The following is a 20,674-nucleotide window of genomic DNA, read 5'->3' as shown; positions in this document are numbered from 1 at the left end:
TGTCTAACCAGCTGCTACATGGGAGACCCTCAATATTTGTAACTCAAAAACACAAATCAGAACCTGGGAACTCTTGCTTAATAATAGGGATACATTTTCTATGACAGAACTTGACAAAGGAAGATTCCAAAGATGGGAAAGACTACAGCACAGACAGATGGTACCTTTATCCCATCCACAGGATTGTGGATGACAGTAGTTTGTGGTTCCTAAAGAGAATGAAAGCAGATATAGAAAAGGAAATTTTAGTGTGGAGAAAAGAGGGTTTTAAACTAAACAAAAAACAGAGAAGCAGAAACGATCGAGGAAAAAAGGCAAAAAGCAGAGAGAAGGGGGGGGGGAAAAGCTCGGCACGTTTCTCCTGTAGAATTTTAACAAAATAAACAAACAATCTCGAGTGGCTAGAAATGGAAAGATGATGAAAAACTGCAAATTATGATTTGAATGGGTTGACTTTACTTCGTTGCTTAAACTGATTCTTGTTGTAAAGTTGCAAAATAAGAACTGAATATTCCCACAGCTGGGACCAAACAGCAGCTTGATTTGGATGGGAGAGTAGCTTTGAAGACTGATTTCAAACAGTGCTAACATCCATTCACTCAGTGAGGATCGACAAACCCTACCTCACACTACCATCAGTCCCCAGTGCATTTCCCACACCAGGTACTGAAGTACAATGAGATGAATTATATTGTTTGAACAAAGAAAAACGAACCTGCACCAATTTACAGTCACTGAACACTCAGTGAACTTGAAGTTCATGCAAAGGGAGAAATTGGAGACTCCTGTGACACAGTGCTGGTGACCCTACCTCTGGGCCAGGAGCCTGGATTCAAGCCTCACCTGCCCCAGAGTTATGTTAGAACATATACCATTAGGTTGAATGATGCTTTTTGTCAGATAGACCAAAAGTGGGCATGAGAGCAAACGCTGCATGAGAAATTTGGTGACTGGGAGAAAGATCCAGCTCAGAAATGCAACTTGGAGGGTTCTCATGTCTAGTTTCAATTTGGATAATTTAAACAGCTGCCCAGGGGGATGCCTCTTATATCTCCAGCAGTCAGTGGATGGGATGACTCAGGGCTGTGACAAGCATCCTCTATGGGTTGGTTTATCCCTTACTAGAGAGTGCCAAAGAAACTTGGTACTCTCGGAATTCCACGAAGAAATAGGGAGGGTGGAAGGAAACAACTGGAGATAACAACCTTGATGATTTAAGAACCCACCAGACTAAGACACACCAGAAAGATGAGTACAGTTCATCTGGAAGTAGGACAAACTGGATGATGTTGCATCAACAGGGAACCCATCGAGGGTCATTCCATGCCAAGTGCTGGACTGAGAAATGCACACTTGCTGATATATCTCCCTTGTGAAACTACCAAATGATTGTGGCACAGATCATGCCAATATCTGCTAATCACAGGATCAACAAATGGTGGAAATGTACACATTGCCATATTGCCCACTGACTAATTCACAGCTGTGTGGAACTGGATCAACCGGAGGATAAATTGTCTCATGGCTTAGTCTTAACTATTTCTGCCACAAATGTCCAATTTGACTGGAAATCCATTCTATTGGGATTAACCTGCAGTTTCTAGACATTCAATACCACATAAAGTGTGACTGTCTTGGTCAGGGAGGCTGTTCTCAGGAAGTGGGGAGCCACACAGCACAGATAGATAATCCCTGAGCACTGATTGGGAACTGGATGGTGGGGTTGGCATACGTGCATGTACTGGGATGGGCAAGCACAGTTTGGAGGGATTACAAGAGCAGGGGATTTATGTGAAAAGAGCCACTGCCACTAAGAATGAATGTCTGAAAGATCTCCAGCTCTCCTGTCCTTTTGACCCTAACTGCATGATGACCTGACACAATCCATCTAAATTTGAGGCTGAGGGAAGTCTCGCCAATTCACCAAAATCGCAATCATATCTTAAATCTTCAGCATATCTCCACAAGCAGGAGGATCTTGTGATTTGGTACAATGGAGAGATATGCTTGAACATTTCAGGCAGAAATTGAGAGCCTTCGACATTGCAGAACGTTTGTGACATATATACTCGACCCAATGAGGACACTGCATCTCCCTGAAGTAAATGAGTGAACCAATGAGATTTTGACAATAATATGAAAGCTTCCCACATTATAGAGCTTAAAACTCTCGAACTGACATTTGAAGCCACAGAATCGGCCAGTAAGGTAACCAGCACCATACTGCACTTCTGATGACGTTTCACGCGGCTGGTGGGGTTCTTAAGTTTTCAAGTCAGTGCTAAAGACTAAAAGATATTTATTAACAAAACACAGCTCTGACCAATCAGGCAATGTGTAGCTGTTAAATGGCTCAAAACAACCCTCCCTTACATCCTAAACATTTGGGCCAAGTCTTAGCCATACACTGTGAATAACATTCATGAACATTTCAGAACTTATACATTGCCAAATGCTGGAAAAATCCCATCAAAGGACCAAAGCATCAATATGCATTAAACAAAAGCCAAGTTAAAAACCCTGCCAATGTAAAGATTGGATTGTCAGTAGGCTTTGAACATTAAAGCAATAGTTATTTCATCTGCACTTCAGTTTCGTGCATTTTTGCTCTATTTATTTGGGGTCATCTCAGTTTTCTTGCTCTTAATCATGGCCATAGCTCTTGCTGCTCAATCCTCACTGCATCCAAGCACAAAGATGGAGGCCAAACTCTGGTTACTCTGGTTCTTTGTTTCACAACAAACTGAAAAGAACATGTACAGAAAACTGCTCCTTCGACTGAGCCAAGTGTTCCATTCATTACCAGGGGATGTGATCAGAATTTTGTTTCAAATTTAGACAAAAGATTCACCTCCGATAATAACTGTCACTGCATGTCCTTTCCTACTGACATACCTGTTACATATTGCAGTCTTATCACAGTCATCAGCAAAAGGAAAAGTCAGAACCAGATAACAACAAGCCAACTAATACAGGAGGTATTAATGAAACATGGCTTTCTTTCATTGGGCGCATGCAATGTGGGCGCCAGATCCACGTAAATACTTAGCAACTAGCTCAAATAAACACCACTTAAAATGTTCACCGTTGAGCTTGGTTATGCCAGGCAGAGGAAAAAAAAATCATCAAACCTATTTGGATTTTACTGCACACAACAGTTCAAGTTTCTGGAAACTAAGCTATTAATTCAGGACAACCTGTGTCCCGCAGTACTGCATTTTGCAAAGTTGCGGGAAACTGTTTCCTCTCACAAGACAAAGGGAAAAATATCCGGGCTCCTTGAAGCAGGAAAAATAGGTACGGCTCCTTGAATTAACTATTATGAAGGACATAAACCTCACCATACAATTCCCAAGTGTGGTCTCAAAATCAAGTTAATTCAAGTTCTAGCCATGTTTCACCAATGCCTCTGGAAGAAGAAGATGGTAGAAGAAGAAGAGAGCCAATACCAGTGCAGGGCAGGGAATGTTTCCTTTAGGACTGGTTACTACGTTGTTTTTGGTGCTGTTTATCTGAGGCTGTGCAGAAAACAACAGAGGATTTAGGTTGATTTCACGTCCACTTTTCACCTCCTAGCCCACCTGGGTCAGGAGATCAAACTGAGGTGGCAGATATTGAACTGTCTGAGGTACAGAATTACTTTGATCCACCTGTGAACATTGGCTTTACTACTGCTGGTTGGTTGGAACAGGTTCGCTTTCGTAGTTTATGAGTTGGCTTTGAAATGTGAGTCTCAAAAAGAGGGTACACAAATTTTAAGGATATTAATGCTACTACAGCTGTTAATTTGAGACTTATTTTACCTCCAATTGTGGGAGCTGTGTTTTCCCATTACAAAGTGTGTAGGTTCAATTAACACATCAAACAGTTCAATCTCTGTGGATAAGGAAAAGCAAGAATTATGAACACCAAAGTCAGTGACATGCCATTTCCAGTATTGCTTCACAATTCCTCATTTGCCAAATTTGACCAGTCAGAACTGTCAAACCCGATAAACTGAGTCAAAATGAATAGCAGTGATTTGATAAAACTGCCAAGCAAAATCTCTTTTATGCAATAACATGGACAAACAGAAATTTCTCATTTCCATACTTGCAGAAAACGAACTTTTTATATACGTGCACATGGATAAACTTGATATCTAACATTTGGACCAAAATCAAGTCACCCAACGAAAGATAACAAATTTTACTTTTTATTTAAAATGTTTCTTGGATCAGTTTTTCCCAAAATGTGTATATGAAACTTCATTCCAAGATTAACAGAGAACTGGTATCTTTACAATTTTATATAAGATTACCCACAGATAAGTGAATAGCTGAGTTAAGTTTTTCCAGATCCACTGGAAATGTTTCAACTGGAGACCTTTCTGCTGTGTGAGCTGGGCCAAAATATCACCATTTATTAGGGCTCCATATTATTTCCAGCAAAAAACATGAACTGGCAGTATATTCCTTCTTAAGTTAGAATTTAGAGAATATTGTCTAAAGGCAGCATTCTGTGTTTGATTTGCATGGTGTTGATTGGTCTTTCATTAGTTAGGGGATTGGCACAACAGTCCATCCTCAAAAGGTATCTTGTCAACTGCCATTGCACAAGGATGAAAGGAAACTTTTGGTGCAAGGCATTGGCCAGATACAGCAGGAATGTATGCCAGGTTCTTCCATACAGGTCAGAAATAATCTATCAGTTGAGTGCAATGTTTTCGAATTTAATCCAATCCAAAGTTGCCTGTCAGATCAGTCTTAGTTGCATTATTCAGCACAACTCAGACCTTCTAGCTCCAAGTCCACAGATTTACCACAAAATTGACAGCCAAAACTATAATCTTTTCCAATGATGTAACACTTACACACACAGTTTTTGGCTTTTTGGTCAGAATCTGTACTTAAACATGAAACAGATTGTGTGCCGGTCTATCCACAAGAAGTGTTTTTTTTATTTTCTGGGTTAAAGTTACTGAAAATGCTGGAGAATGATGGCAAAGTCATTTGGCAAGTGAAAGGAGGAGCTCAAAATGAATAGCAGTGATTTGATAAAGCTGCCAAGCAAAATCTCTTTGATGCAATAACATGGAGAAACAGGAGCTATGAAATGATCAGCTCAAGGACTGAGTGTGAACCTTTCCTCTTCTTGTGTTTAGAGGTGTTCACCAAACTGCTGAAATAGCTTCTCTGGGATTTTGGGCCGTGATTTAAAAAGAAAATTTCCTCATTTAAAATATTTTCACAAATATCAAGAAATAACATTTGAACCGCAAAATCATCCTCCCAAATCCATTGTCAGTCTAGTTCCCAACAAAAAGGCAGCATACTGGTCTCAGAAATTCTTAACTGCAGTTGCTACAAGGCCAGAAGATGCCCTTTTTGCCTTTACTTTCATATCCAATTTAACTCAGCAGGATTCTCAAAGTTCACTTCTCTGGTATCACAGGAGCGTCACATGCTGCAGGACTTGATGCAAAGAAAGCATTACTCATTTATAGCCAGAACCTACTGACTGCCATTCACCCACCAACATGATGCTTTGAGCTAAACTGGTTCCAAATCCACTGACACTTTAAGAATGAAGACTTCACTGTCATAATCAAATCCAACCTATTTACATATCCCTGTCTCTGTAACTTCCTTTGGTTTGACAACCCATGAATCCCTTGAGCTTTGACTTCTTCTGTACTGCCAACTTTCTTTGCCTTCAGCTATTTAAACCCTAATTTCTGGAACAAGATAGGAATTCTGTCTATGCATTTCTATCTACTTGCCTCTTAAATCGCTCAATGTCAAATTTTGTTTGAGGATCAATTCTGTCAAGGATATTCTGTTATGTTAAAGGCAATTTATAAATGCAAGTACTTCATGTTGTTAAGTTCATCTTTCTGATTCAAATTCCAGTGACCAACACAGCACAGAAGCTGAGATTGCTCCAAATGGGGAGGGACGGAAAACAGAAACCAAAAGAAATTTATATTCCGGGATAGCTTGGAGCTCAGTTATGCAGTATTGTACTGCTGAAGGTCACTGACCTTTCCAGAAGAATGCACCTTCATTTTCAACCACCATCTTCTAAAATATACACTGGAACTGCTGCTGCTTCGTGAAAATCATGTTTCAATTGAAAATATTTTCACCTTCATTCACAAACTAGCACAAGTTTGGCTAATTACTTCCTGCTACTGAGCACACAACTATAAGCTGAGCAACATTAGCTATTTAAAGCTTTTCCTACAAGGCCTATGACATTTGTTCACCAACACTGGAGACTATGCAGAGCGCCGCAAATAATCCACACAGCAAACTGCAAAAGAATGTGACAGGTACAGGAGGAAACCATATGCTCCCTTGAGCATTTTCTGCTGTTCATGACATTCACAAATCAGGAGCGATCTGTGCCTGAACTCAATTTCCCCACCTGGTCCCATGACCCTAAATATCCTGAACACAGGGACTGATAAACTAACATCGCCTGAATTTCACAGCTGAGTGAGGAACTAATGTTTCAGTTTGAACTATCTGGACTTAGAATTGAGCAGCTGAATTAGTGGGTTTGATAAAGTCCGATCAAGACATAAATTGTGTGGCTTGGCAGAAAATGGTTTTTAAGTCAATTGGAGTCACTTTACAACCGTTTTAGCAGAAATATTTCCTATCTTTCAGATTAAAGACGACACAAAATTCTGAACTGTCAAATGGATTGAGTGTGCATGATCTTTCAGAAACAAGATTGTTGCTCAGAGACACAGGACAGGAGATACAGAAAACCTGGTGGCTTTGGTGACCATAAATATTACATTTGAACACTCAGCTTTCAGAGCTAAAACACAATTCCTGCTGGTATCTTAGTAGAACAGTTCACCTCAAGGGCTAAGTAGTATACTTCTCAGAGTAGCTGCACTTAATACAACCATCAGTCCGATCCATTCCAATAGTGGTGAGTAACAAGGTGTTCATTTTAGTTAGGTGGAAGTGAGGACTGTAGATGCCGGAGGTCAGAGTAGTGGAAAAGCACAGCAGGTCAGGCAGCATCCGAGGAGCAGGAAAACCGACATTTCGGGCAAAAGCTGTTCATCAGGAAGGGATTTCAGTTCATTTTAGTTACTAATATACTAGTCATGCACAGTCACTTCATGATTGACACTGTGTTTGCATCCCTTTCACATAGGACTTGTGATAACGACTCAATGTTCTGGGGCAAGACAAATCTCATCAGTTGACATTGGAGCCTAGGGTTGGAGGACTAAAATTTCATGAAGAACGGGAGATGCTGGACATCAGAAATGAAAACAGAAATTGCTGGCAACTCTCATCAAATCTGGCAGCATCTGGGAAAAAAGCAGTTAACATTTCGAGTCCAGTGTCTCTTCATCAAAACCCTTATGAAGGGTGACTGGACTCAAAATATTAATTGTGCTTTCTTCCCCCAGATACTATCAGACCTGCTGAGTTGAACCAGCATTTTCTGTCTTTTTTGGAGCCAGGACTGTATTGCCTACTAAGCATGTCTCAGCTTTCAAATAATCACCAGTGATTCAGATTAGTTCAGAATGACTCAAAGCCTTCAGAAAATTGTGAGTTCGAGCCCAACTTGATGTGTTGAGCACAATCTTGGAAAGAGTGCTGCATTACTGGAGGAGACATGAAGAATGCTGATAACAGCAAAATGTTGTGGATGTTAGAGATCAGAAGTAAAAACAGAAAGTGCCCAAGAAAATCAGCAGGATCTTGGCAACATCTGTGGAAAGAGAAACAGAATTAATGTTTTGAGTTCATTATAATTCTCCAAAACTGCTGCTGGCAGCCTGGTTGAGTTTGTCTTGCACTTTCTGGTTTTCTTTGAACAATGTAGGTCTTCACTGCTTGGTCAAGTTGACACTTTAAAACAAGGTGGAAGTGTCCTAGCCAATATTCCTCCACCAAACAACACTGCCAAAACTACCTAAGTCATATTGGGCAGTTATGAGTCCCTCTGTGCAGAAACTGACTGCCACATCCATTTACATAGGTGACTGCATTTCAAAGTCATTGACTACATGTGGAATACTTAGCGGCCTTTCTGCAGGGCCAAGCAGAATTAAAATTAGAAGCCCTGCTGTGTGGAAACAGGCCATACAGCCCAACAAGTGCACACCAACCATCCGAAGAGTATCCCACTCAAACTCACTCTCCTACATTTACCCAGGACTCATGCACCTAACCTATAGCATGGCCAATTCACCTAATTGTGAGATTATGGGAAGAAACTGAAGCACCCAGAGGAAACCTGTGCAGACAAGGGAAGAACATGCAAACTCCACACAGTCGTCAGAGGCTGGAGTCGAACCCGGGTCCCTTGTGCTGTGAGGCAGCAGCGCTAACCACTGAGCTACCGCGCCGCCCCAAAGTAACGTTTTTCATAAAATTATTTTTTCGTGCTTCGGACCTCAAGAGGGATGTACACCAACAACAAAGGAAACAGGTGACACAAGCAGCAAGTCAAGTGGCTTCTTCCTGTCTAGACCTGCTGCATAAAGTAATATTCAGAGATATTCTGGCTATATCTGTGTTACATGTTATCAAAGATTTGCATCCAATTTTCAGTCAGATAAGGAGTCAGTCCAACTGCTTTAGGGTGAGAGCCTTGCTGTTAAGAATTTTCCTGAGAGAGCTTGTCCATAAAGCAAGGACAGAAACAATGAACAGATGTTCTCTGTGTCATGTCAAAATCTCAAAGGGGCAGAGTACAGCTCACAATTTTAGTTTTTCAGCTTCTCAAGTACACAGAAAGGAAATCACTATTATTTTGAGGAACAGCACTGGAATATACCTTCATTGTCAGAGACACCATTTATCCCTCAAACAATAATACTAAAACATACTACATTATCAAATTGCCGTTTGTGCAAGTTTGACTTGCATGACTTTGCCAGTGAGTTATCTTACAAACTTATACATTTCAATGGTTGTAAAGTGCTTCGGGACAACCTGAGGTCCTGAATGACATGATAAAAATATGTCATTCTTCATTATTTGATGGGGAGTCATAGTTTTTGTCAATTTCTGGAAGTTTAAAAATTGAGAACTACAGATAGTGGATTTCCAGGGGTTGGCTAATTTCTCTGTAGTTGGTGACTGGAGAATAATTTGATGGACAATCCTGAGCACAAATCTCAAGAATGTAAAGCAGCATAAAAATTATCAAAACCAGTCATGGACCATTCACAGCAGAAATTTAAAATTAAAATCAGATGTTAATAATAAATAACCCACAATGTACAAGAATGAGGAGAGAATCCAACCAAATCACTTGGCTTCTGCTTTGGTTACTTTCGATCCATTGAATTATCTAACTGAGATGTTAATTCTGCTATCAACTGCAGTGATTGTACACAAAGCACATTATTGAATCTTGTGACAAGAAGCATATGGAGAAAGAGAAGGAAGCAAGACAGAAAGGGAGAGAGAAAGGAAGAGAGGAAGGAGGCATTTGGTCAGTTTAATGCCATTTACCAAATGGACCTCTAACTGTTGTCAACATGCACAGACTTCAGTATTTCTATTCTGGTTGGGACTTAAATCATGAAAATCCGTGAACACGCAACATCATCTCCTGGCAGGGAAAAAAGGGGAAAAAAAAGAAATAAGATTAACGTGAAGTGAATTGAAATTTCAAAAGGGTCCTCACCATTAATTGAACACTGGAACTTGACTTCCTTTTCTGAATAGAGACCAACACGAGAAAAAGAAAAAAAACACAAGAAATTGTGACTTGTTGCACATGTGGCACATTTCCTAACACCAGGTCCAGATCAGGTACACAATCCTGAAGACTAAGTCTGACGGTCAATGTTTTTAAAAGGACATTGTCAAGAAAACAAAATGTCTTAAATCCTGAAAAAAGTATAAATTATATGACTTAAAGTACAAGTGTTGAGCTGCAGTATCCCTTTCTCAGAAGTTCAGGCTGCATTTCAAAGAGACAAAAACTTAACATCAATCTCATGAATGCTCAGGATACTGGCCAAATTGAGAGGTTTCCAATGTTTGCTTGCCCTAACAGCTTTGGCCCTGTCAAGTACTGGGATGCAGGTTCAGCACCTTATTTATTCATCATGCATGACCAATCTGTTTGGTTGTTTGGTACACTGACTGTTCAACAAAGACAGCCTTTACGTAGGTTCTGTACAGTTTCTCAACTTAGTCATTCACAGTCTGTGCTTGTTCAAGCTCAGCATGAGCTCTTTATTAAGATGTAAAGTCTTAAAGCCATTCAGTCAAGGCAGGGTGACAGGGAATGAAGAAATGAGTGGAACAAAAGCAGAATTATTCCAATCTGCAAAGTATCCTTGGAAGGCAGTTTCCGTTCAGGCTCCACTGTTATGATTTGGGCAGTGAGTGAACACAAAACAGACAAAATATGGGTTGAAGTGAGATCGTCTGTGGCAGAGATTAAAAAAAAAGCAACAACATCCTGAGAATTGGGCAAAGGAGAGAGAGAGAGGAAATTTGGCCATTAAAAAACACAATGTCATGACAGTGAACTAAGACCAAGTTGTCAACCCAATTGCTTGGCCAGGTCCATTTGTTTGCTCTTCTCCATTAGTCACTCTGCCTGTTCAATGGATGTTAAGTCTATGTGCTGGCCGCATTTCAAGATGTGCTCACTACTCAGGAAACATCAGAAAAAGTCTTCCCAGAAGCAGTCGGTGTCATGATGGGTTACCTCTAAGCTTCCACAGGATGAAAAGCCAGCTGAGGGTGAACACAGTGGTAATATTGCTGATCTGTGGAACACTTTATGCCGTCATCCAAGGCAGGAAGTCAGAATATCACCTGGATCTCTGGCAATGTGACTTGAAATATGTCTGACAGAAATGGCAAATGAAGAGTCTAGAACATTGTTTTTTAAATGATTTGAGGATTAACAACAAAAGGGATGCTGCAGCTTTGTTGCATAAATTACAATTAAAGAATGGAACTAAATAGAGCTCTGTCCACCCTTTCATCAGCCCAGTAGATTCAGTCAATCTCTTATGGAAGATAACTTGTTGGAAAGATTCATTTTAAAGTTGTGTTCTTTTTGTTCACATTTCAATTCATATCAATACCTTGTGCAATGTTTCACAGGCAGAAGACCAAATCCAAGCCAAATCTAATTGTACCACAGGGAGAGAATCCTTACGCTGTGAATTTTAACTCTGAGGTGGCTCTATACCGAGCCATCAATAGGGTGTTTGTGCTGGTGAAAGGGCTAATTCGAGACGCAAGGTAGAATGCTCAAAGGAAGAACTGTGAACATGCATACACTTTAGTAGAAGCTATGACATCGGTTGAGCTGTTATCAATCATGCATTTTATGTGAGACATCACTGATGGTCATTTGTAAACTCTCTTGCCCATTATTATGTCCAGCCCCAAACAAAACCCAACAACTCAAGTTCCGAAATGGGAACAGTTCTTTTCAATTTATTTCATTTTGTCTCTAATAATTTTCTTATCTCTTCTCCTACTTCCTGTTTGACATTTGCCACTTTGGTGGAATCCTATCCCGCTTGCCAGGGAGAGAGGCTGGTGCCTCACGGACCCATCCAACAGTAACAAGCTAATCTTTCACCAAATGAGCAGATGAAAACAGCAAGGAAAGCTCTTTTTTTTCTGACCTCGGGTAGCCCTCCTTCCACCACCACTGCATGGAACACTGTATGGCACCTGTGAGGCAAGGTGGCAGAGCTCTCTCAGTTGAAATAGGCAGAGTGAAATCTTCAGCAGGGTTCAGGTTGTGTGTGCTCAACCTCCTGAGAGCCAGGCTGTGCCACACAACCTTTCTTCCTCACTGAAGCAAAACTTCAAGAAAAAAAAACACCTTCTTATTTCTGAAACACAGTGAATACTCTCCTTGATCAATTTTGTTAGCAAGCCAAGGCAAACTGATGTGGCAGTATTGGAGAATAGAACCCATCATTTTCTCTTTTGCATCCAGTGACAGTACTTCTCATTTGCATGAATGTGGTCTTTGAACATTCTACCTATTTGCAGTTCAAATAAAGGGATAAAAAAAGGAAGAGTTTAAAAGCCTTCAAGACCTTCCAGTTATTTGGAATGGTCTGAATTTTAGTATTTCAAAGCTGTTAACACTTGGACTCAACTAACTTCTTCTATGTTTCTTGACACAATGGCTGGGTTTGAAGGTATTCGGCTAATATTTTATCACTGAAGATGACTGATGGTTTTTAATACTGACATGATTTTTTTGCTTCACCCTAAGTAAGGAATCAAGATTCAGAGCAAATGACTTATCATTGGCTGTTCTATGTTTGATTGGCAATGTATAAGGTGTGATTAAGTTGCACTGGCTACAGTTCAAATTTCTACCTTCCCAAAAAAGCCTACAGAGTTTCCAATTTAGAAACAGCCCAAAAATTGATTCATCACTGATTGACCAGAGTTTGGCAGTCACAACCTGTTCTCAACGGGAAGAAAGCATGTTGTCCTGAGTTCATTTCAAAGCAACCCAGTTGATTTCTAATGTGATCACACCCAAATATTATTAGGTTTTAATTATTTTGAAACTGTGATCACACTGAACTGGTTTGTAGCTGCTTTCTATTTCTCAAGATGACAACCTTGCTGAGGTGGTGACTCTTTTAAGATCGGATGATGTGACTTAGGGTGTGACTTGTGTAAATTTGGCACAGCAGTCCATGCTGCATTTGCTTCAGAGGAAGACAGTGAGCTGAGAAGGAGCATAATTCAGTGGCCCATTCTTGGGATTTCTTGGCCAACTGTGCTTTTCATTTGTGTTCACCTCTTCCAATGCCCTTCCAGTCAGTCAGTCTCCAAACTCAGTATTGCAGCTTCCAAGTATAATCTTAGTCAGTGAACAGTTATGTTCATTAAATGTGCTCAACTGAAAATTGAATCTTTTGAGACAAACTGATGCAAGATTCAATTACTGAAAGATAACCTGAGTAGACACTGTTCCCTTTGAGAGAGGGAAGAGCCCACATCTGCTTCAGGATGTAATTCTGAGGTACCAACAGACAAGGTCTTAAGAAGGAATTTGATAGCGGCTTCAATACTCCACACTAAATTCCCAATCTCAGATTTGGTACCTGGGACACTTGTGCACACTTCAATGGCAGTTGCTGAGGACTGGTTCCCCTACCCGACTGACCCTCATGTGCAGGTGGCATTTGTGAAGCCATATTCAAACTGAGGAAGAAAAAAGAAAATGGCAGAACAAGTTTTCACAAAATAAAACTGTTTTCGAAATGAACTTGTCACAAAGTAAAGAACGGTGATACCCCACAATTTGGCTTACAATTGCATGGTTAGGAGGAAGCCTGAAAAGGGCAGGGCAGAACGTACGCAAAGGTATTGGGAAAGGTGAAATTTGGCCAAAAAAAAAGAAAATTTCCTTTACTTTTCCTTGGATATTGTTGCACATCAGCAATTCTGTCAAAATGGGAAGCCGACAAAAATGACAACAGGATTGTCTGTGGAAAAAGCAATGCTTTCACAAGCTTATCCAAACTTCAGCTGAGCTTTTGAGACAAAGTTTCTGTGCTGTGTGAGGCATATGAAGGAAGGGAGAAGAAATCTAATTCAGGTTACTCAAGTGTATTTTAAATCTCCAAGTGTTGCTATATCCTCAGTGTGGGATCGATGCAAAACAAATGAAGGAGGAACATGTTACGTAGAAAATGAAACTTCAGTTGACCTTGAATTTAAGTTCGCATTTTACTGATTTGTAACAACTGACCATAGTAAACCAAACACTCCTCAGCCTTCTCAACCTGTCTGCTATCTCCAGACAGTTGACAACACCAACACCCTCCAGCAACTCTCCATATGGTTCAGAGCAGAACTGCACTCACATTTTCTTTGCTTTCTATTCAGTCATAAATACAGAAACCCTGACAATAATTTCTCTTCCCATACTTTCCATCACATGGCATGATACCCCATGTCATCTATGAATACTGCCATCCAAAAATGCACCTTCAGAGCTGCCCAGCAACAACTCACCACCTTGCTTCTTGCCTCTTCCACTGCTTACGATGCTTATGCAACAGTCAGCACCAATGGAGCAGAGGTTGCTCAAATTATATATTGCAAAGGCCAAAACTAATGTTGTTGACCACCACAAATGCTCATCCCAAGCTCAGAATTCATTGCACTCCCTGGACATCATCTTAGGCTGACCCAGACTGACAAGAGTCTTTCCATATTTCATCATCGACTGATCTTCTGATACCAAGTATTACATTACATTGACAGCGCTCAGTTCCACCTCTGTGACATTGCTGGACTCCACTCCTGCTCAATCACTCTGAAAGGTAACATTTCTATCGCTGTTACCTTGAGACTTGACTGTGTGTGTGTGTGTGTGTGTGTGTGTGTGTGTGTGTGTGTGTGTGTGTGTGTGTGTGTGTGTGGGCGGGGAGGGGGGGTGCTGGTCTTCCATGTTCTCCTTTCAATAAACTGGAATTCAGGTCAAACTGCTGTCAGTGTCTTAGCTCCCATGAATTACAATAGGAAGCAAGGGAAGAGATTGTTGCACCTTTGGTGATCTTTGCGCCCTCACTGTCCACTGGAGTAGTGCCAGATGACTGGAGGGTGGCAAATGTTTTTCCATTGCTCAAGAAAAGGAACAGGAATAATCCTGGGAATCACAGACCAGTCAGTCTTACATCTGTGGTGGGTAAAGTATTGGAGAGGATTCTGAGAGATAGGATTTATGATTACTTGGAAAAGCATAGTTTGATTAGAGATATTCAGCATGGTTTTGTGAGGGGCAGGTCATGCCTCACAAACCCTACTGAATTCTTTGAGGATGTGACAAAACACATTGATGAAGGTAGAGCAGCGGATGTGGTATATTTTGATTTTAGCAAGGCATTTGGTAAGATCCTCCATGATAGGCACACTCAGAAAGTAAGGAGGCATAGGATACAGGGAAATTTGGCTGGCTGACAGAAGATAGAGGGCGGTAGCAGATGAGAAATATTCACCTTGGAGTTCAGTGACCAGTGGTGTTCTGTTCTGGGACCTCTGTGATTTTTATAAATGATTTGGATGAGCAAGTGCAGAGTGGGTCAGTAAGTTTGCTGATGACATGAAGGTTGGTGGAGCTGGGGATAGTGTGGAGGGCTGTTGTAGGTTGCAGCAAGACATTGACAGGATGCAGAACTGGGTTGGTAAGTGGCAGATGGAGTTCAACCCGGAAAAGTGTGAAGTGATTCATTTTGGAAGGTCAAATTTGAAGCCAGAATACAGGGTTAAAGGCAAGATTCTTGGCAGCATGAAGGAACAGAGTTATCTTGGAGTCCACGTCCATATATTCCTCGAAGTGGCCATCCACTTTGATCGGGTTGTTAAAAAGGCGTATGGTGTGTTGGCTCTCATAAGCAGGGGGATTGAGTTTAAGAGCCGCGAAGTTATGCTGCAGCTCCATAAAGCCCTGGTTAGACAACACTTGGAATATTGTGTTCAGTTCTGGTCACCTTATTATAAGAAGAATATGGAAGCTTTCGAGAGGGTGCAGAGGAGATCTATCAGGATGCTGCCTGGTTTGGATAGCAGGTCTTATGAAGAAAGGTTGAGGGAGCTAAGGTTTTCCTCATTGGAGTGAAGAGGATGAGAGGCAACTTGATAAAAGTCTACAAGATAATGAGAAGCATAGATAGAGTAAATAGTCAGAGACTTTTTCCCAGGACAGAAATGGCTATCACGAGGGGCCATAATTTTCAGATGATTAGAGAAAGGTTTAGGGGAGATGTCAGAGGTAGGTTATTTACCTAGAGAGTGGTGGATGCATGGAATGCACTGTTAGTGGAGGTAGTAGAGTCATTAGGAACATTTAAGCGACTCTTGGACAGGCACGTGGATAATAGTAAATTGAAGGGTATGTAGGTTAGTAGGATAAAAGGTCGGCACAATGTCAAGGGCCGAAGGGCCTGTACTGTGCTTTACTGTTGTCTGTTCTAATTCCTAACCAGCCATCACCTCTGTGCTCGATGACCTGCAATGCTGAAGTTTAAAATTCTCATTCCACATTCCACAGCCTTGCCTCTCCTGATTTCTGTAACTAACTCCTCAGTCTTACATTTCCTGGCAGAAGAATTCTGCAGCCCTCTACTTCAGCCACTCAAGCAATCATGATTTTAAGTGTTCCATGGCTGGGATGATTTTGTCAGCCACCAAGCCCAGAAGTTCAGGAGTGTCCTCCCTGATAGTCATCTGCTTCCTTAGCTCTTCAAATGGCTCAGTGTCAAATCCTGCCTGGGTGACAAGCATCTTCAGGTGTTTTACTGTTAAAGCTTCTCCAAGGATAGCAGTTGTGGTGTGTACCCAATTGTGACCAGGACAGACTACAAGAGCCTTGAATTCGATGGGTGTGCAGTAGACGTATCTGCTAAAAAGCCTACATATTACAATCTGAACTTTCAAGTGGGAAATTGGATCGATTACCCTCAACAACTGCTTGTCGCAAGGAGATATACTTTTGGTTAAGTTAGTCAATGTAATGTCAATGCTTGTATCTTGTTTAAGTAGTTCAGAGAAGTATTAATTTCCTTTTGCACTTCATCCAAAAAATGCATCTCTTAGGAAGGATATCTCTTGACCCTATTCTGCTACTTCTTACAGTTCCTGGAAACAACTGTCACTTTCCTAACTTTGCAAATCAACACACAAAAGGGCAATCTAATTATTCTGACAGGTGTCTAACTCATGCTTGGACATTACTAAAATCTATGTTGCACCTACAAAAGTTGTTTCAGTTGAAAGCACTTGCCCAAGCAAGTCCTGAGTTTGGACAAAATTAAGCGGGACAGTAAGGATTTCAAAGGCATTTCTTGGCATGTAGCTCAAAGGATCTGCAGTGATTTCAGAGGTTTCTAGACCAATGACTGACTTTATTATCCTTGCACTTCAGGATGCCTGAATGAATAACTCTGCCATAAAATCTTGGTCCTGATTGGTAATGACTGCTAACAGCTCTGAAATACTATCCCCAAGGGCATATAGAAAGATTGTTGAATTTCCTGTGGACAATCAAGACTCTTAATTGTGCTTGTTATAACAAATCGCGCTTAATATATCTTTAAACGTGACATTTCTTGAAGGGATGATGGGAAACTGTGGTCAAAAGTCTGCCTTTTAAGGAGGGTGCTGCCTGTGAGCAAAGCGAATCTGTTCAATCAATCAGTCAGCAATACTCCGTATAAAGGTTTTAGTAGTTTTGAAGAGTTCTGCCTGTTTTTTGAAATGGATAATGGAAATTAATATTTATCTGATATAAAATTGGATTTTAAAATCTCTCCCAAACACACAAGTTCATGATTCTTGTAATGCATAATTTAATGATTAATCTCATTATTTTTCCAAATCCAAAAATATTTGTCATTATTTCACACAAATTCAATTCACTACTGTTTAAATTTAGGTGCGGAGATGTGACAATTCTATGAGGCACAGTCTCTCTGAGTATGACTGTTTTACAGAGAATTATGACAGAAGGACGACATTTGGTATGTCATGCCTCTGCTTGGTCCTTTGAAGGACCAATTCACTTTGTGCCAGCACCCCCACACAATTTTATCCATAACGCTGCACATGCTTTCTCTCTTGTTCATAATATAACTCCCTTCTGAATGCCTCAACTGGACCACAAACACTCACTGCAGAACTTCACCATAGTTCTAACCATCAAAGGTTCTCTCTCATTTTGCATTTCTTTTGTCCATTACTGGAAATCTTATTCCAAATCTTTCTAACAATGACAGCACTTTCTCCCCAGACCTCTGGATGTTGAATACCTCTGTACATCTCTTCCTCTATCGTGAACAGTTCTAACCTCTTCAATCTATCCACAAAACTCAAGTTCCTCATCCCTCTTTTTGGTCCATTAACTTGGAAAGAAAAATCACTGTCACGATTCATTCCAGTTGGGATTCTGATCTTGTGCATAAACTTTATCAAGTAAAATTCCGAACTTTGAGTAACTTATGATATGAACTTATAAAATCTTAAGCTAATGTGAATATCATTGCTGCAGCTTCTTTTCCCTTTCTGTCCTGTTGCAATCATGGCCAATATACATAGAAAAATTCTTGTTCATGTGGACTATAATTTGTTTAAGCACATTTGGGAAAGAAATACTCCATGCACTCCTCCTCCTTCTTCTCTATCTCCCCTCACTGTGATATAGCCCAACTGACTGTGTCAGTGAATTTCCTTCCCTGAAGAACAGGCAGAACTTCATGACATTCGCAAATGCATGTGAGAAACCCAGAGTGGCTTGGCTTGTGAATATTACTCTGCCAATCTCGAGCTTCAGTGTTTAGCCTCTGCCTGGATAAGCAAAGAATCTCAACAGCAGAGAAAATGAAATGGGAGCAATGACTGTGTTGTTCATTACCACTCAACAATAGTTCAAAACCTGGGTTAGCTAACAAGAAGGAAGTCTTTCTGTGTGACAAGTCATCTCAACTCAATATTTTCAAAGTTGGAGACTTATCATTCCATTGGATTAACTTCACTCATCTCTGTTGTGGTTCTATTTGCCGAGCTGGGAATTTGTGTTGCAAACACTTCGTCCCCTGTCTAGGTGACATCCTCAGTGTTTGGGAGCCTCCTGTGAAGCGCTTCTGTGATGTTTCCTCCGGTAATAAATGCTGGAGGAAACATCACAGAAGCGCTTCACAGGAGGCTCCCAAACACTGAGGATGTCACCTAGACAGGGGACGAAATGTTTGCAACACAAATTCCCAGCTCGGCGAACAGAACCACAACAATGAGCACCCGAGCTACAAATCTTCTCCCAAACTTCACTCATCTCTGTATCGCGATCAAGATTAACTAAACTGCTCTTAAATAATCCTAAAAGTGCTGTTGAATAACTTCACAATGCAGCCACTTTGCATTGTGCCTCCAAGAAATTTACATCATTTTCAAATAATTTCCACAGATTGTGACATTTAGGCTCTATCTGGATGTCAACAGAGTCTGCTCCTCATATGTCCCTGTGTGCTTAATTTTACTATTCTGCTCTTGAGATATTTATAGCACCAAACTGATCTATCTGTCACATCTTCTGAAGATAAGTGCTCAGTTTCAACTGTTTTTGCTGATAATATCCCATTCTATTCTGCTTCTCCAAACTTTAGTAGTACATGAGACACAAGTTTTTCAAACATAATGCTTTTTAGCAGTTGCCAGAGACCCCATCCCCTCACTTACAGATCCATTCACTTCGTCAGCCACTGTCTCAGATTGCTTGCAATCTTGTTCACTTTTACAACTCTGAAGTGATTTTCTGATGTTACCTCATCTCTGCATTATAGGGACTGCTTCCATCCATTGCTGCATCATGATCTACCTCAGCCTGTTTGCTCTTGATCTCCACACCCATACTTGTGTCACCTCCACCACCAACTTCACTTAAACTGTCTGTGTTTTATCCATTTCACCTAATCTAAAGCTCTGCTTATTGTTTTCCATCCTGCACCAAGTTCTACTCATATGACATTGCTGCCTTAACTGAATTAGATAGGCTCTCACTCCTCCAATGCTTCCAAGTTAAAATTTTCATGCTTCTGTTCAAATTTCAACAAAGCTTTGTCCCTCCCTATTGACATTTTTTCTTCCAGCAGGGCAAGTATTCATGTGACTCCAGACTTCTAAACATCTGCATTTTGTCCCACAGTTAGTGATGGTGCCGTCATCCATCGATACCTATGCCAAGATATCCGCCTAAATTTCTCTGCATTTCATCTGAAGTTCAAAGTCTTTGAACCCAACTCTTCTTAAACTATTGACAGATTAAGAACTTTAACAGATTCCTACCTTGCTTTCTTATTTACTTGGAATTTGAATTTTTGGAAAATCCAGTGTTTGGTTTGTGCACAAGGTGCCTCAGAACCATCAGCAGTTGATTAGAATGCAATGAACGAGTTGTGAATTTTCAACTGAGGAGTCGACTCAACAAGTTCAGTGTGCACTTGGGTTTCTCGGCTCAATGAACACGTACTGTCAAGAGCATTTGTCTCTTTCAGTAAACTTGCCGAGAAACGTTTGAAAAAAACAATAATAGGAAATGGACAAAGTTTAAAACTCAATGGACAGCACTTTTGGAGATCTGACAGGGTCATAAGCGGCTATACAATTCTGTTTATCATTATTTGCCTTTTCCACACTATGTAAGACAAAAGCAGAACAAAAACATGACCATCAGGATTTCCTGTAATTTCAGGTTTTGGATCCCAACAGTGTGTAAAAAGCAAGAATGTGACCATTTATGATTGACACTGATACTCCGAGTAATGAAGTACACAGTGCTTTGGTGGAATTCAATGTGCCAGTATGAGCACTGAATTCCACCTATGAGTAGTGGCATGAAGATCAATCATGGAAACCATGACAAGTGTTGGCTTGAATGTGACCAGTCCTCGAGGTAAAGCACAATGATGATATCATAGTATTTCACAGAGCCACAGCCAACAAAACTGAAAATCATGGAATCTTATTTGGCCATTCAACTCAATATATCTTTGCTGGTTCTTGCAAAGATTAACCCCTTGCTCTATCTCCAAAATTATTATTAATTCAATTTCAACTATATATCTATTTTTCTTTTGAAAGTTACTATGAAATCTGTTTGCATAACCCTTTCAGGCAGTGTATTTCAGACTGTCAAA

At 40.5% G+C, this 20,674-nt stretch overlaps 1 protein-coding gene across 36 annotated transcripts in view; it reads right to left on the bottom strand.

The window, feature by feature from the left end:
- Nucleotides 1-20,674, bottom strand: part of LOC140459699 (calcium/calmodulin-dependent protein kinase type II subunit beta) — a 265,742-nt gene that overhangs the window by 54,825 nt on the left and 190,243 nt on the right. For 8 of the 36 annotated variants that reach the window (XM_072554076.1, XM_072554075.1, XM_072554078.1 and 5 more), the window contains 3 exons: nt 9,658-9,690; nt 3,450-3,518; nt 165-209 (listed from right to left, as the gene is read on the bottom strand). The exons of 3 other annotated variants lie outside the window; for them this stretch is intronic. In XM_072554076.1, coding sequence (XP_072410177.1) covers nt 165-209; nt 3,450-3,518; nt 9,658-9,690 — 147 coding nt within the window. The remainder of the gene's footprint in view (nt 1-164; nt 210-3,449; nt 3,519-9,657; nt 9,691-20,674) is intronic. 25 more of the 36 variants (XM_072554079.1, XM_072554113.1, XM_072554103.1 and 22 more) reach the window with 6 other exon arrangements.

This window comes from Chiloscyllium punctatum, chromosome 35 (genome assembly GCF_047496795.1).
Source record: "Chiloscyllium punctatum isolate Juve2018m chromosome 35, sChiPun1.3, whole genome shotgun sequence".
Lineage (NCBI taxonomy): Eukaryota > Metazoa > Chordata > Chondrichthyes > Orectolobiformes > Hemiscylliidae > Chiloscyllium > Chiloscyllium punctatum.
The sequence above is the reverse complement of the archived record's forward strand: the minus strand, read 5'-3'. Positions and strand labels throughout refer to the sequence as shown.